The 15,612-nt window shown below is 47.5% G+C and overlaps 1 protein-coding gene across 1 annotated transcript; it reads right to left on the bottom strand.

The window, feature by feature from the left end:
• Positions 1 to 7,038: 7,038 nt before the first annotated feature.
• Positions 7,039 to 8,704, bottom strand: LOC127298964 (cytosolic sulfotransferase 5). Its single transcript, XM_051328831.2, has 2 exons — positions 8,032 to 8,704; positions 7,039 to 7,800 (listed from the first exon to the last, which is right to left on the bottom strand). Exons 1-2 carry the CDS (start codon positions 8,682 to 8,684, stop codon positions 7,287 to 7,289), a joined length of 1,167 nt encoding a protein of 388 aa, XP_051184791.1. The 5' UTR covers positions 8,685 to 8,704; the 3' UTR covers positions 7,039 to 7,286.
• Between the last annotated feature and the right edge of the window lie 6,908 nt (positions 8,705 to 15,612).

Genomic DNA, 15,612 nt, shown 5'->3' with positions numbered 1-15,612 from the left:
CTGTCTTGGTGGTATTTGGTCAACTTGCTACAGGGAGTCGATCACTATATGTTGGAGGTTGTCCGCGTGGACCATTTCGAATAGGCCAAAATAGGTCGCATTTGGATAGCGCCGCAGACAGAAATGATGATCTAGATAGTCTGATTCTGTTTGTTTGGGTAGTATCGCGGATAGAAATTGTGTTGTTGTCCGGTCTGCTAGGTCAGTGCCCACAACGGCGTGACCTATTCACTTTGTTTTAACCATTGTGGGAGGGTCCAGGGTGGCCAAACGGAGGACGCGCTGGCCACTGGAGGGAGCGCCCGGGAGGACACGCGCGTTGTCCGGCCCGACGCATCCATGACCCAACTTGGTGCACGGATGGGTCGGTCCGCCTGAGTCGGTCCGTTTGGGTCGCGCTGCTAGAGCGTGTGCGGCATGTTCGTGCGGACCATTTCGAATAGGCTAGAACATGTTGCACCCGAAGAGCCTCAAATACCAACTTGTGATGTCCCAGTGAGACGGAGAATCACATCGCCACTAGTTAGTGTGCATGTGCAACGCACGTCTTCACAATATAAACATGGTTTATATGAACTCTATGTTTCCAAAGTGTCTTTTCTGAATTCAGATTATATTTAACAAACTAAAATAGTTTGATTACAGGACACGGCCAACTCGCCGAGATCCTACTAAACAAATCTAGTCCATGAGCAATAACATTGTTTTATCTAGAAATCGTTTGCAAACTCCACACTTCGAAATCTAGTCCATGAGCTAAGTTCAGACTTCGCATGCATGCAATGGCCTCAGAAGTTTCACCAACAGACTTCGAAGGCATTACATGTCCATTCCAATCACGAAGCACCGCCCCATAGCTTCCACGGTTTAAATTTTCACAGAACCTTGGATCAACATTCAGCTTATTGAAGCCATGATCGGGATGTTCCACTGTGTCACTATTCCATCGCAATCATCAGAATACTGTTTCTAACATGCACATGTCTCTAACATATAAATATCGTTCAAACATAGAATTCATTTCTTGGAATATTCAGAGTGAATAACATAATGTTAAGAATGCATGTACAATCTTTTGAAAGTCCTATATGCACGGGGCCTGCTCGGGGCTGGCGGCCGTGTGCATGACCGCGCCCCAGAGCGCCGAACTCGCGCCGGAGCGCGCTGATATCCGCAGTCAGCACCTTATCTTCCGCTGTTCCGCGTCATACCTTCCGCAGCACCGCCGCCGCCTTGTCCACCGCGTGCGCTCTCTGCCGACATCAGCGATCTATTGCATGCGCCCTTTGCCGACGTCGGCGATCCATCGCCTCCCGGGACTGCAGATCGCGATTGGATTGTTGGTTCAGTCCGTTTGATGGTCTTCTTTAGCGTGCCCTTTGTGGAATTATTTGGCGATATGCATCTAATGCACATAACGTGGTAAGGTATGGTGGTCGGGGAAGCACGATGGGAGGATCGGAAATAAGGGCGTCGTGTGATGATAGGAAAGGAAGGGAAAATTAGTGTATTAACTTCTCGTTAGCGACGTAACATAAATCTGGTGGAATTGATCCCTAAAAATCAGCGCGGGGAGTGTGGGGTGTGCGCCGTGCGGGGAAGGAGGTAGGGAGAACAGACGATCGTGGACCGTGTGATCTAAGTGGATGGATGGTCCAGATTTATTTTTCCTACGGCACTTCGTGCCTTTATAAGTATAGTAGAGAAGAGATGATACAATTGGAGAAGAGAGGTTTAGACGGGGAAGAGCACGAGAGTTGGGAGGACGAAGGGGATTCCGGATTCGTTTTTCTTCTCGATAATCTTCCTCGACCACACATTGAGTCACTACATCCAGAATACATGGGCCTAACAGCCCGGCCTCGTTACACGGCCCACACACGCGTCCCACACTTACATCGACTACAGCTTCCCCTCTATTGATAAAGGATCCGGCAGTGCATCTCTCATCGCACTGACACATGCTCACCGGAACTGTTGCGGCGGCCATGGGGATCAAAGTCGTGGGATGGAGGCCCCGAGCAGGGCATTGGGATGAAGCACTCACAGCCCGATCTGGTGATGGTGGAGGAGCTCGGGTCAAGGCGGCGGCTCGCGGCAGGAAGACGCTGGCCGGAGGTGATGGTGTGGATGCTGTGGTGTGGTGCAGTTCAGGGACGTCGAGGTAAAAAAAAAAAAAGAAGGTTCACGTTCCCTCCCAGACCGGTTCTAGCTACAGCCGGCTGGGGAATAGAGTTTTCCATACACAAAAAAAGACCTAGGAGTTTATGTTGGAGTTGGCTTGCATATACCGTACGTAGCATGCTCAGCCCGGCCAGGATACATAGTGGTGAGTGCTTGTGTTTGTGTCCGACTAGTTTAGGAGCTTGAGTCTGTCCGGTTGATATATCTATATCTTGTTCGTGGCATACTAGGTTAGGGTCGCCTAGTATTTATATATACACGCAACAAGGTCACGGTGTTTTGTATCACACAATTTGAGATTCTTAGAGAGAATAGAAAGGCATCGACGTGCCTTTGGCAAAGATTTTTAGGAGCTTCGGGACACCATCGATCAATTGGCCGCCGGCCGATCCTCGGAGAGGATGCAGATCTTCGTCCACCCAGTCGACTGGGTCCATGGCAAGGGCGATAGTGTCGCTCTGGACGTGGAGAGCAGCGACACGCTGGACGACGTCATGGCCAAGATCCAGGACCGAATCGGGCTGTCGACGGACCAGCAGCGCCTCTTCCATGGCGAGATGCAGCTGGTTGAAGTGCAAGGATACGGATTCACGCTGGCGGACTACAACATCACAGACGGCTCCAGGTTGGAGCTTCTAGTGCCGGATGGGTGGTGGCCCTTGGATTGACGTAGACCGGCATGAAGATCAGCTATGAACTTCGGATGATGACACATCAACATCTGGTTCTGTTTAGTCATGACTTCTGGAAGTGTGTTGCGTGCATGTCGTGGCGAGAAGAACAATTTAGCGTGAGTCGGCTCGATTTGTGGTACTAAGAAAAAATTATCACAATTCTTTCTTCAACTATGTTGTATATGAGTGTTTCCACTTCTACCCATTGCTCAACTCATGGTGAGTTCTTCTAGTGTGAAGCTCGGCGGGGAGCTCCCACTCTTCGACATCTTCACGGCGAGCTTCCCCTCATCGGAAACATAATCACGTTGCTGGAAACATAGTTGCCCAAGAAAGATACACTGCTTTTAAAAACTTCCTGGCACCTCACATTCCTATGATAAACCAAGAGGCGAACCAAATAGTGACAACATATTTGGGTAAAAAGGAGATGTGCTAGGAGCAAAGTCATAGGTGAAGAAAACACTGACTATATAGAGCTTAAGGAAGTGTGGCATGCGACATATTTCATTTGGTAAAGAGACATAGATGTGTGGTTACTACACCTAAAACAAGCTAGGTAACAGGCGGGTAACGGGACTTGTGAGTCTTGTGCTAACTATGTATTACGTGTCAGGTGCCCTATGTTCTAAGGTGTTTGTAAAGAAAGCATGCAGTCATTTTAGCTTTTTAACATCTCCAGCACTCATGCGACAAGTCATAATGCAGTATCAAGCATATATAATACCATCTCTATAATGCACAATATCATGTGGTGGTACCGTAATCTCCTTTGGCATGACATGTATGAACATGGTTGACATGAGAAGTATGTATCTGTAGCCTTAGAGCCATATTAATTAGATCACCTAGTGTGATGATGGTAAGTGATGTATGATACGCAAATAGTGATTGTCACAATTTTTATGTGATATCATGTGTGTTTTCTATCTCTTTATGTACTTTGAACTCACTTTTATAATGTTGATGTTTTAGGTTTTAGAAGATGGTTGCACGTGCAAATGTGATTCATGAAACTAGAACTTGATTAATTCAATGCACAGGCCCACTATTTTTTGTGATTGAGAAGTTATTTTCAATAGTCCTCTGTGGTAGATTAGTTCACAACTTGTAGTAGCCTTGTGTAGGGAACCGGAAATGCAATTCTAATAGTGTTGTGGCCAACCGGTCAAACATCAACCGCTCAAACAACGTCGCGATTCGTGCATCCAGACCCACGCACTATTAAGTTACAAACTAAGTTACAGAAATTGAAACTTAATCGCGCGGTCCTCTGTAGCGCGAATCACAAGGAATAAATGGATGGCGAAAACTTGACCGGTAGGTCGGCGCTGCTAGAAAAAAAATCGCTTTAGTTTAAGCGCTCACAGATTTCTTGCAGTGGGCTTGCTTCCTTCCGCTGGTGTTGTAAAGGTGGTGCTGGTATTCCATCTTATTAGTAAGGTGGGGTGTTCAAAGGCATAGTCTTGGGAGGTAAAACGGAAATAAGGAAATTTTGGATATTTTATTATACTGTATTGCATATTCAAGCACACACCTTTTGATATTTTTGTTTTCCAACAATATGCGGCATAATTGCCACCCGAATGAAGGCTCCTCTTCTTGAGCAAAATTTGTACCTCAAGGACAAAACGTGTTGGTAGAGCGGGGGAAATTTGTTGACTCCATGACTATTTCACTGAGTTTCACAAAAAATACAGCCTCGTTAATTAGTCAGTGTTAGTCAAACCCATATCACTTTCTGCTTTTTTTTACCTCGGGTACACGATCTTTCAAACCATGCCAATTGGTGGAACACTGGACGTAGACGATATCAGCAATGTATCTTGTTTGCATTGTGTCAATTGTTATTTTTCTCTAGCTAAATGTTGGAGTGTGTAGGATTTCTAAAATTGGGGAAAGTCGACATCCCGGCCTCAGCATCCTGCTTACCATTTTTTTTTGGAATGCGGCCGAGCGGGATGAAGATGGGGTTAGTGATATGGACTTAAAATCCATGTTAGGGCACAATTTTCTGCAAAATCATTATCGTGGTCATCTCATTGGTGAACTTATAAATTCTTTTCACTAGTCATTGGTAGTGGGTTAATTCACAACTAGGGGTAGCTTTGGTTAGAACCTCTATAGCTCGTTTACTTCCACTGGGCTTGCGTCTTTTTGTACGTAGATCACAAAAAAATATTGGGTTTTCATGAGACTTGGCGAACAAACATATATTATGAAGATGTATATGTAAAATATTTCGTAAAAAACTTTGAAACTTCCAAATACAATTTTTAGGTCGAAGTAGCATATGCACCGTGAGCCAAATTGAATTTCCGCAAAGGGTCATGCATTTGTACTTCACTCTCTACCCAAGTATCATTTAATGAAATAATTTTTTTCTATGTTCATAAATTGGCTAGCATAGATGCACAAAAGCTTTCATGAAAAATTACTACACCTATCCATCTTATAAAGAGAAAATGACAACACGCATCCATCATTTTTCTTAAATTAAGTAATGTGCAATTTTGCCAAAAAAAAACACGCGTGTTGCCAAAGGAAAAAAAAATTGAGTTGTTTCATTTCTCGTCAAAGGTGAAAAATCATCCATTCTATGTATAATAGAGCGGCCTCCTAGTTATGTCATGTATACTATCCATGGTGTAGGGGCAAACGTGAGCTAATGCTTAGCCCGTGGTCAAGAGTGTGACCCCTCACCATTGCACACATTAAATTTTATTTTCGCTGTCTACACTGACATGTGGGACCCGCATCTAAGATGGCACCAAGGTCCCTATGTGCTAGTTAAGAATATTAGGGGTGTATCTGCAAAATCGGTTATGCCACATGTCAGCTTTTGTTTGACTGAGGAACAAAATTTCACATGACTAGCAAGTTGTAGGAATTGGCAGCAGGTTTTGCAAGTTGTAGGACCAAATCATCACATGATGAGCAAGTTGTAGGACCAAAGATATTATTAGCTCGAGCAATATATATATGTAAGTTTAGGAAGCGTGTGCGTGCGTGCCTGGTGGGAAGAACAGTGTAGCGGCGGTCGATCCTCTTTGTGGTACCAAGAAAATTTATCATAATACTTGCTTCTGCTCACTTGTATCTATACGTTTCCACCCATTGCTCGATTCATGGTGAGCTTTCTCCAGTACCAAGCTCAGCTTCAAGCTTTCCCTCATCGGATACAAAGTGTCAATCTCTTGGTCATAGTCGGCCGGCAGCAGCGCGGCAAGCTCGCGCTCACCCTCATTATGTGCAGGCCTCCCCTTTGAAGTAGACCCTCCTCAAACATTGACTGCATGCCACCTCACCGGTCGCTGGCAGGGCAGACTAGTGGATGCTCCAAGTATGCAGTGTCGTCACTGGTGGAATAGGCGTTGCACCTCCATGTTGTCGTCCATGAGAGAGAGAGAGAGAGAGAGAGGTCAAAAGGAGATACCTGGCGCATGCGCCGGGTGGAGGAGCAGAGCACCACGTGGTGGAGTGTGGCGGTGTGGAACAAGGACGTTCGCCAGAAGATTTGGTTTTGCGCGTGCCTGGCCGGTGGAGGACTGGAGGTAGTGTTCGTGGGGGGGTGGGGGGGGGGGGGGGGGGGGAAGAGAATGGAGTGATGAAGAACGTATGGAGGAAAAATCGGTTGGGCATAAACGTTGGTTCTCTAGAAAATGACTCACGCACGTGTGGCGAGCGGGGAGGCGCAGGACGCGATCCCTGCATGATAGCTAGCGTTTTCAAGCAGCAGGACTGAAACCAATAAGTTTACAAGCATTTAGGGCATGTCCCATATTTTTACGAGAAGTTTTATATCCCTTTTCAGCAGTTTTACTAACAAGCATCAATTTTCCACTAAGGATGAAAAAAAGTTCAACATTCATGCAGCCGAGCAAATATACTTAATGAAAATACATGGATCCTTTGCTAGGATACCTCTAAACATTGTTGACCTCACTGAAATGTTTGTGGTACAGACCTTGACGACACCTCCCAGCATGCCAAAGAGAAAGTGAGGTCCAACGCAACAGAAAGACATAAGGGCATGTATAATGGTAGAAAATGCATGCATTCTCTTACCTGCCCACATCATGTAGAGAAAATAATAAGTATAAATGTACAATACATTATCTTTTATTCTCATCCCTAGCAATAAATAAAAATAATTAAATTTAGCGGGAGATTGTGTTGCTAAGGGAAGATAAATGGTATAATGGAAAAAACAACCTTCTCTTATTTCACAAGACATCAACCCTTAGCTAAGAGAAGACAAACTTCTCTTGATTTATTTTTCTCCCTTCCAACTAAGTAAAAATTTGACATGGCAAACATAAGAGAAGGCTGATGTCACCCATAAGCTTACCGAAATAACCAAGAAAAGTTGATACATATATATAGAAAGTGGATATAACCACCCTCAGTTTGCCAAGTGGGATGGAATCAGGACGTGAAGGTGAGTCCCGACCCCCTGAGCTTTTCCTCAACGATGGCGTCGACTTTGTCTGCCATCTCCGGCGTCATGTGGTTCACCCAGTCCCCCACGACCCCTTTCCTGAAGAAAGATTCATTGGGGAACTTGAAGAACTGCCCGCTCTTCCCCGTCTTGTTTGCATCCAGGCCTCTCATGGTATCGATGCTGCACAGCTTGGTGATGTCCAACGGCAAGCCGGCGGCCTCCTCGGCCGCGGTGAACGGTACCCCGAGGAACCGCGCGAGCTCCCTGGTTGTGCTGACTTGATCGGCTAGCATCTCCTCGTACTTGAGGAAGAGAACCCTTTCAGGAGTGGCTTTGCTGGCTCTCCAGTAGCCGAGGAGGTGGTCCCAGAAGGGGCCGTAGGGGCTCTTGCCCTCGCATGTCCACTCCAAGGCGTCGGAGAACGAGTACGTACGGCCTCCCGAGGTCACTATGGCCTTGGTGAAGTGCCACAGGGAAACCATCATATCCTTGGGCTCCCTGCACGCGATCGATATCCCATTTCTAGTTAGCTAGCAATGATAACTAGAACCAGCTGATATAGTCGGTTCCTTGACACCTTAACAGTAACATCTTCTCACTACTAGCTAGTACTTCCTCTTTTCGTATTTAATTGAGCGCCCGGACATGCAAGTATGCTTTCCTAGCTAGCGTGCAGCCGCGTTGATTAAAGAAGAACAGAGGTAGTAATAGCTGATAATACATACATACCTGCAGACGTATACGATTTTGCAGTCCGGGTTGTGGGCGAGGGAGGGAGGCAGGAGGGCGTGGTGCATGTGCGTGTGCATGAGCCTCGGGGACGGCAGGACCTCCAGCTGTGCCTCTCGGCCGGCGCCGAAGAGGCCCTCCATCGATGGGACGCAGTCGTGCGGATTGAGGCGCAGGAGCGGGTGGTCGCCGGCGGAGGGCGGGTACGCGGCGCGTGCCATGGTGGCGAAGGACAGCGCCTTCACCCAGGTGGTGCCGCACTTGGGCGGGGTGGCCAGGAGCACGTCGCCTCTGCCGGGGCGCGGGACGAAGCGCCGCTGAACGGAGATCACGCCGGCGACGGTCCGGTGGAGCATCCACGCGCCCTGGTACTGACACAGCCCCCTGAATCGGTTGGTGGCGGTCGGCAGTGCGGAGATGATTCCGGCGTACTCATCGTCTTCACGTGGGGTGGACATGTCCTGCCCGTCGTCCTCCTCCTGGACGCCGGCCAAGTCCTTGAACGGCATGGGGCCGACGTGGCCGGAGCTAGACACGCCTTCTTCTAGACCAGCAACCATGGCCGTCGGTGGCAAGCTGCTGTCTGTTACCGTGCACGCGCGGTTGGTGTTTGCTTGCTCTAGCTGGCTTCTTGAAACTTGCCTCTGCATCATAATGAGTTATTTAAGGCCTAGCTATCAGATGTCAGATCCAATACGTACTGCACCGTGGTCCGTTATATGTTCCTGTTTCAATTCAGAATTTCAGATCCAGGCCAGTGTCGCTGGTCCGTTTCTTGCACATGCAGCTGTCGAACTAGTAATTTCATGCATGAAAGGATAAGATTCTGTGGATTGCACCAATTGCAAGCTGGGATCTCTCTGATTCCAAAATGTACGGCGCATTTTGATTGGTTAACACAATTTCTCGAGCAACATTTACTAACAGCATATTTAGCCGGGCCTATTCTGCCCGTTCGCTCCATGGGATGGGCACGACGTAAACGGGCCCCTTTTTTTTTAGGGAAAAACGGGCCCCTTTTTGACAGCACAACAAAAAGTAGCGCCCAATCGGCTATAAATTGGGTGAAAAGAAGAAGAAGGTGTTGAACTAAACAGGCTAACCTTTTAGCCCCATGTCCTTCTGCATGAAAGGAACAGTTTTTTTAAGGAGTTACCGATGAAAGTAAGGGCATATCCAATGCGGAGAGCTAAACTAGACATGTCGGGCGTTCGGATATGGCCGTTTAGGTGGCCGCGTGGACACGTGGACATGAGGTGGTGGCCGACAGTCCGTTTGGATCGCCCGTGCGCCCCAACGCACCGATGCATCGCAAATTTCAACAAAAAAAAGGAGGAAAAAATAAAAACTATACTATACTTCATTAATCATATGCCCAATTTTGGGCAAATTTATACAAAGGAAAGTCCTATATGGGCTTTTAAATAACTAAAGAAATGGAGGCCGTGGCCGCCAGCGCGCCCCTAGTCCCAGTAGAAGTCCTCGTCGCCGTCGTCCTCCTGGTCGTCGATGTCTATGACGATGACGCCCCCAAGCGGCGAGGCGCTGCTGCGGCTCGAGATACCGGAGCGCGCCAGGGATTTCAGCCATGGCGACAACTGGGCCCGTTCTCAGGCCGACCGCGGGTCCGGAGGGCTGACCAGACTGTGCAGGCGTGCCAGCTGCGCCGCCTCTTTCTCTCGCTGCTCCGCCGCAGCCACCTGCATGTCCACCTCGTGCTTCAAGCGGAAATGACGCTCTTACTCCTCCCGGAGCGCGGCATGGCGCATGGCCTCCTCCTGCTAGCGCGCCATGGCGATGAACGCCCAGGCGTCGGCGTCCTAGCGCGCCCGCCTGGCCTCCTTGTCCTGCGCAAAGGTGCGAAGCACCTCAGCGAAGTGCGGCCACTTGGCCAGCTCTTTGGGGAAACTACACTTACAAAGAGGCCGTGTATTTATATACACGCAACAAATAAGGTCATGGTTTTTTGTATATCGAGTTGCACCACAAATTGGGATTTTGAGAAATAAAGAGAATTGACGGCAGCTACCAACCCTCCGAGAAATTTAGAATTTTATATATTTTATTATTTAAAAAAAACAAGTTAATAATTTATTCCTGCGTAAAGATTACTATTACTTAACCATTTAGGTTTCAAGTTTTGCAAAAAAATCAATTTTTTTGTTTTTATTTAATTACTTATTCAAGATTATTATTACATCATTACATTTGTTTATTAATAGAATTATTAGAATTTAAATAATAAAGAAATGTGATATCCAACATGTTAAAAAGATTGATATGATACTAGTATCAATAACATGCGCGCGAAACACTTGGAAACGAGATGGAAAGAAATTAGGAAGTTAAGCGTGCTAGTACTGTAGTAGTGGGAAGATGGGTGGGAAATTTGACCACAACTAAGTAATTTGACTAGAGATTAAGTGTAGTTAGAGACTAAACTTGTCAAATAACTAAAATATTAGAAATTATGAAAAAATAGAAAAACGGAGGGAGTGGAAAATAATTAGAAAAAAGGCACCGGTAGTGGGTTCTGCCGCGATATCGTTTTGGGGAATTTTCATGCCGCGGCAAACCCTTTAGTACCAGTTCGTGTGCTAAAGGTCAGCCCGCCCGGGCGCTCGGCCGGCGTCACGTGTACCCCTTTAGCTCCAGTTCGTAACACAACCAGTGCTAAAGGGGTGACCTTTAGTGCCGATTGCTTTGCACCGGTCACGAACCGGTGCTATAGGCCTGCTTTCTACTAGTGGGGTGTCAATCTAACAAGTAAGAGGCCCTTGGTGTGCCTCCTCTGCAGGTGCCGCATGGGGCTCCCCACAGCACTGCTCCGGCAGCATCAATGGTGGACAGGGCCCTGGCCAATGCTCCTCCGTTGCCGTCCGTCAATGGCAGACCGGTTCTCTCCAAGCCTTCCAGCGTTCACGTCAGGCTATGCCTAGTGTTTTTCGACGTCACGGTCACCGGCTCCCTGGGCGAGCATGCCACCTACCGGCTACCACTGCGCAAGGCTGCCTCCTTTTCGGGCTCCAAGGGCCTGATGGTGGTGAACTTCGTCACTGCGTCGGTGGGGCTTCTCAACTCCATCGCCCTCATTGGTCCGCAGCGACAGCCGCTGCTCGCCATCGACATCCTCCCTCATAGCTCCGCCGAGCCTGGTGGCAGCGACATCTCCCTCGCTGCAGCCGAAGCCTTGGTTCTGGGCAGCCGCGAGTCTCTTGCGGGTTCTGCCCCTGCCCTGGCACCTCTTGTTATGTGGCCGAGGGAGATCACCACACCACCACGACGGCTTTGGCGAGCCTAGCACCCTCCTCTGCCTCCTCGACTCCCACCTCCTCGGCCAGACCCACGTCTGACCAAGTCCCCCTTCATCTGGCTGATACCTCAAAAGTGCCTCGGAGCACGGTTTTCCGGCTCGAAAATGCTTGGCTAAAACAACCCTCTTTCGCCCATCTTGTCACTACCAACTGGAATAGTGTTGGTCATAACCACTCCCACCTTTCCCCTGTGGGACGCCTCTGCCTCAAGCTTAAACGGGTCAGGTCGGAAGTTCGTGCGTGGGCTCGGGCGTGCAAACTACAAGCCGTTTACCTCCTCAACTGCCACGCTATCATCTCCTTCCTTCCAAAGCTCGAAGAGATTAGAAACCTGTCAGACTTGGAGCTTCGCCTCCGCTTTCTCGCAAAAGGTAATCTCAGCCAGAGAATCTCGGATAAAGCGACCTATTGGCAGCAACTGGCAAATATAAAAATTTGTATCCTTGGATATGAGAACACCCGCTACTTCCACCTTTGCGCGTCTGGTTGCCTACAAAAGAACCAAATCAAGAATATGGACGACCATGACGGGAACGTCGTGTTCTCCCATCAAGCCAAGGCTGAGATCCTTCATGGGTTCTTCAAGAATCTTCTGGGCACTCTAGTCCACGCTAAAGATTCCCTAGATTGGACCACTCTTGCTGCTTCCACTTCATTAACCCCCCCCCCCCCTCAGGCCAACACCCCTGTTCGGCCTTTCTCCCTAGAGGACATTTTGGACTGCTCTCTTCTCCATGAACGATAACTCCAGCCCCAGCCCGGTTGGCTTTGGACCTGCATTTTACAAGCGCAATTTGGACCTGGTCAAAAACTCCCTCTTGGAATCTCTTTCTAGCTTCCATGACCTGGTCAAATTGCAGTGGGGTTTTTTCCCCACTGTTTGATCCTCAAAAAAAAAGCTTCCATGACCTCTCTTCCGACCTCCGACCTCCGACCCATCAACAAATCCCATATTGTCTTGCTCCCTAAAAAAGAAGGCGCCAACAAGCCGGACAATTTTCGGCCCATCTCCCTCCAGAATGGTTGCCTTAAAGTCCACACCAAATGCCTTACCTTTGGGCTTCATGATCAAATACCTTATGCACCCTGACCAAACAGGCTTTATTTCCGGGCGCTGCATCGTTGAAAACTTTGTTTATACGGCTGACATTGTTCAAACTTGTCATAAACGTGATGCTCATGCGTCAGTCTTTAAGCTAGACTTCCGCAAAGCCTTTGACTCCATCAACTGGGATGCGCTTGACCGCATCCTTCTTGCAAAAGATTTTCCCCTGCTCTGACAAAAGTGGATAAAAATGCTCAACCAAACTAGCCAAACAGTTGTCCTCCTCAATGGGGGTGCCTGGGAGATGGATGCAATGCCATCATGGCCTTCGTCAGGGGGATCCTCTCCCTCCTTCCTCTTTAATATTATGGTGGATGTCTTGCAAAATATGATCCTGCAGGCCTCGCGAGAGGGCCTCCTTCTTCACCCTCTTGTGGATGACCTCCTCTGTCCTGTCCTCTAGTATGCTGATGACACTCTCATCATCATCCGCGATGTACCTGTGGCGGATCCACACTTGAGCTATGTAGTCAAATGACTACACAGTTTTTCAACAATACAAGCTAAATGTGTGCAAAAAATAATTAGAAATTTATATAAATACATGTATTTGACTACACAACATTAAGCTGACAACACCGTGTTGTTGTCCTGGCTCCGCCACTGACCTGAACACGTCGCGAACCTCAAAAAAGTCCTCGACGACTTCTCTGCGTCCACCGGGCTCACCATTAACTTCCACAAAAGTACCTTCGTTCCCATCTAGATGGACCAGGATAGTGCCCTTTACATGGCAACCACCTTCGGGTGTGCTGTCTCTTCTTTCCCTTAAACCTATCTCGGCCTCCCCCTATCCACTCACAAGCTCCGCCTTAGGGACTGATGGCGTGTAGCACACGTCCGTTGGGAACCCCAAGAGGAAGGTGTGATGCGTACAGCGGCAAGTTTTCCCTCAGTATGAAACCAAGGTTTATCGAACCAGTAGGAGCCAAGAAGCACGTTGAAGGTTGATGGCGGCGAGATGTAGTGCGGCGCAACACCAGGGATTCCGGCGCCAACGTGGAACCTGCACAACACAAACAAAGTACTTTGCCCCAACGTAATAGCGAGGTTGTCAATCTCACCGGCTTGCTGTAACAAAGGATTAGATATATAGTGTGGAAGATGATTGTTTGCAGAAAACAGTAGAACAAGTATTGCAGTAGATTGTATTTCAGTATAGAGAATTGGACCGGGGTCCACAGTTCACTAGAGGTGTCTCTCCCATAAGATAAACAGCATGTTGGGTGAACAAATTACAGTTGGGCAATTGACAAATAGAGAGGGCATGACCATGCACATACATATTATGATGAGTATAGTGAGATTTAATTGGGCATTACGACAAAGTACATAGACCGCTATCCAGCATGCATCTATGCCTAAAAAGTCCACCTTCAGGTTATCATCCGAACCCCTTCCAGTATTAAGTTGCTAACAACAGACAATTGCATTAAGTATTGCGCGTAATGTAATCAGTAACTACATCCTCGAACATAGCACCAATGTTTTATCCCTAGTGGCAACAGCACATCCATAATCTTAGAGATTTCTGTCACTTCCCCAGATTCACGGAGACATGAACCCACTATCGAGCATAAATACCCCCTCTTGGAGTTACCAGCATCTACTTGGCCAGAGCATCTACTAGTAACGGAGAGCATGCAAGATCATAAACAACACATAGATATAAATTGATAATCAACATAACATAGTATTCTCTATTCATCGGATCCCAACAAACACAACATATAGAATTACAGATAGATGATCTTGATCATGTTCGGCAGCTCACAAGACCCGACAATTAAGCACAATGAGGAGAAGACAACCATCTAGCTACTGCTATGGACCCATAGTCCAGGGGTAGACTACTCACTCATCACTCCGGAGGCGACCATGGCGGCGTAGAGTCCTCCGGGAGATGATTCCCCTCTCCGGCAGGGTGCCGGAGGCGATCTCCTGAATCCCCCGAGATGGGATTGGCGGCGACGGCGTCTCTGGAAGGTTTTCCGTATCGTGGCTCTCGGTACTGGGGGTTTCGCAACGAAGGCTTTAAGTAGGCGGAAGGGTAGGTCAGGGGGCGACGCGAGGGGCCCAGGAGGCAGGGCGGCGCGGCCAAGGGTAGGGCCGCGCCGCCTGCCCTCCTGGCCACCTCGTGGCCCCACTCCGTTGACTCTTCGGTCTTCTGGAAGCTTCGTGGCAAAATAGGACCCTGTGCGTTGATTTCGTCCAATTCCGAGAATATTTCCTTACTAGGATTTCTGAAACCAAAAACAGCAGAAAAGAATCGGCACTTCGGCATCTTGTTAATAGGTTAGTTCCAGAAAATGCACGAATATGACATAAAGTGTGCATAAAACATGTAGATATCATCAATAATGTGGCATGGAACATAAGAAATTATCGATACGTCGGAGACGTATCAGCATCCCCAAGCTTAGTTCCTGCTCGTCCCGAGCAGGTAAACGATAAACAAAGATAATTTCTGGAGTGACATGCCATCATAACCTTGATCATACTATTTGTAAACATATGTAGTGAATGCAGCGATCAAAACAATGTATATGACATGAGTAAACAAATGAATCATAAAGCAAAGACTTTTCATGAATAGTACTTCAAGACAAGCATCAATAAGTCTTGCATAAGTGTTAACTCATAAAGCAATAATTCAAAGTAAAGGTATTGAAGCAACACAAAGGAAGATGAAGTTTTAGCGGTTGCTTTCAACTTATAACATGTATATCTCATGGAAATTGTCAACATAGAGTAATATAATAAGTGCAATATGCAAGTATGTAGGAATCAATGCACAGTTCGCACAAGTGTTTGCTTCTTGAGGTGGAGAGAGATAGGTGAACTGACTCAACATAAAAGTAAAAGAAAGGTCCTTCAAAGAGGAAAGCATCGATTGCTATATTTGTGCTAGAGCTTTGATTTTGAAAACAAGAAACAATTTTGTCAACGGTAGTAATAAAGCATATGTATCATGTAAATTATATCTTACAAGTTGCAAGCCTCATGCATAGTATACTAATAGTGCCCGCACCTTGTCCTAATTAGCTTGGACTACCGGGATTATCGCAATGCACATGTTTCAACCAAGTGTCACAAAGGGGTACCTCTATGCCGCCTGTACAATGGTCTAAGGAGAAAGCTCGCATTGGATTTCTCGCTATT

Source organism: Lolium perenne, chromosome 5 (assembly GCF_019359855.2).
Source record: "Lolium perenne isolate Kyuss_39 chromosome 5, Kyuss_2.0, whole genome shotgun sequence".
NCBI lineage: Eukaryota > Viridiplantae > Streptophyta > Magnoliopsida > Poales > Poaceae > Lolium > Lolium perenne.
This window is presented reverse-complemented; position numbering and strand designations above follow the sequence as displayed.

Bases quoted from the DNA above. Each gene is read 5' to 3' on its own strand.
- LOC127298964 (XM_051328831.2), bottom strand. From the start codon at position 8,684: ATGATGCAGAGGCAAGTTTCAAGAAGCCAGCTAGAGCAAGCAAACACC. The intron at 7,801-8,031 runs GTATGTATGTAT...GATCGCGTGCAG, and splicing joins AAAATCGTATACGTCTGCAG to GGAGCCCAAGGATATGATGG.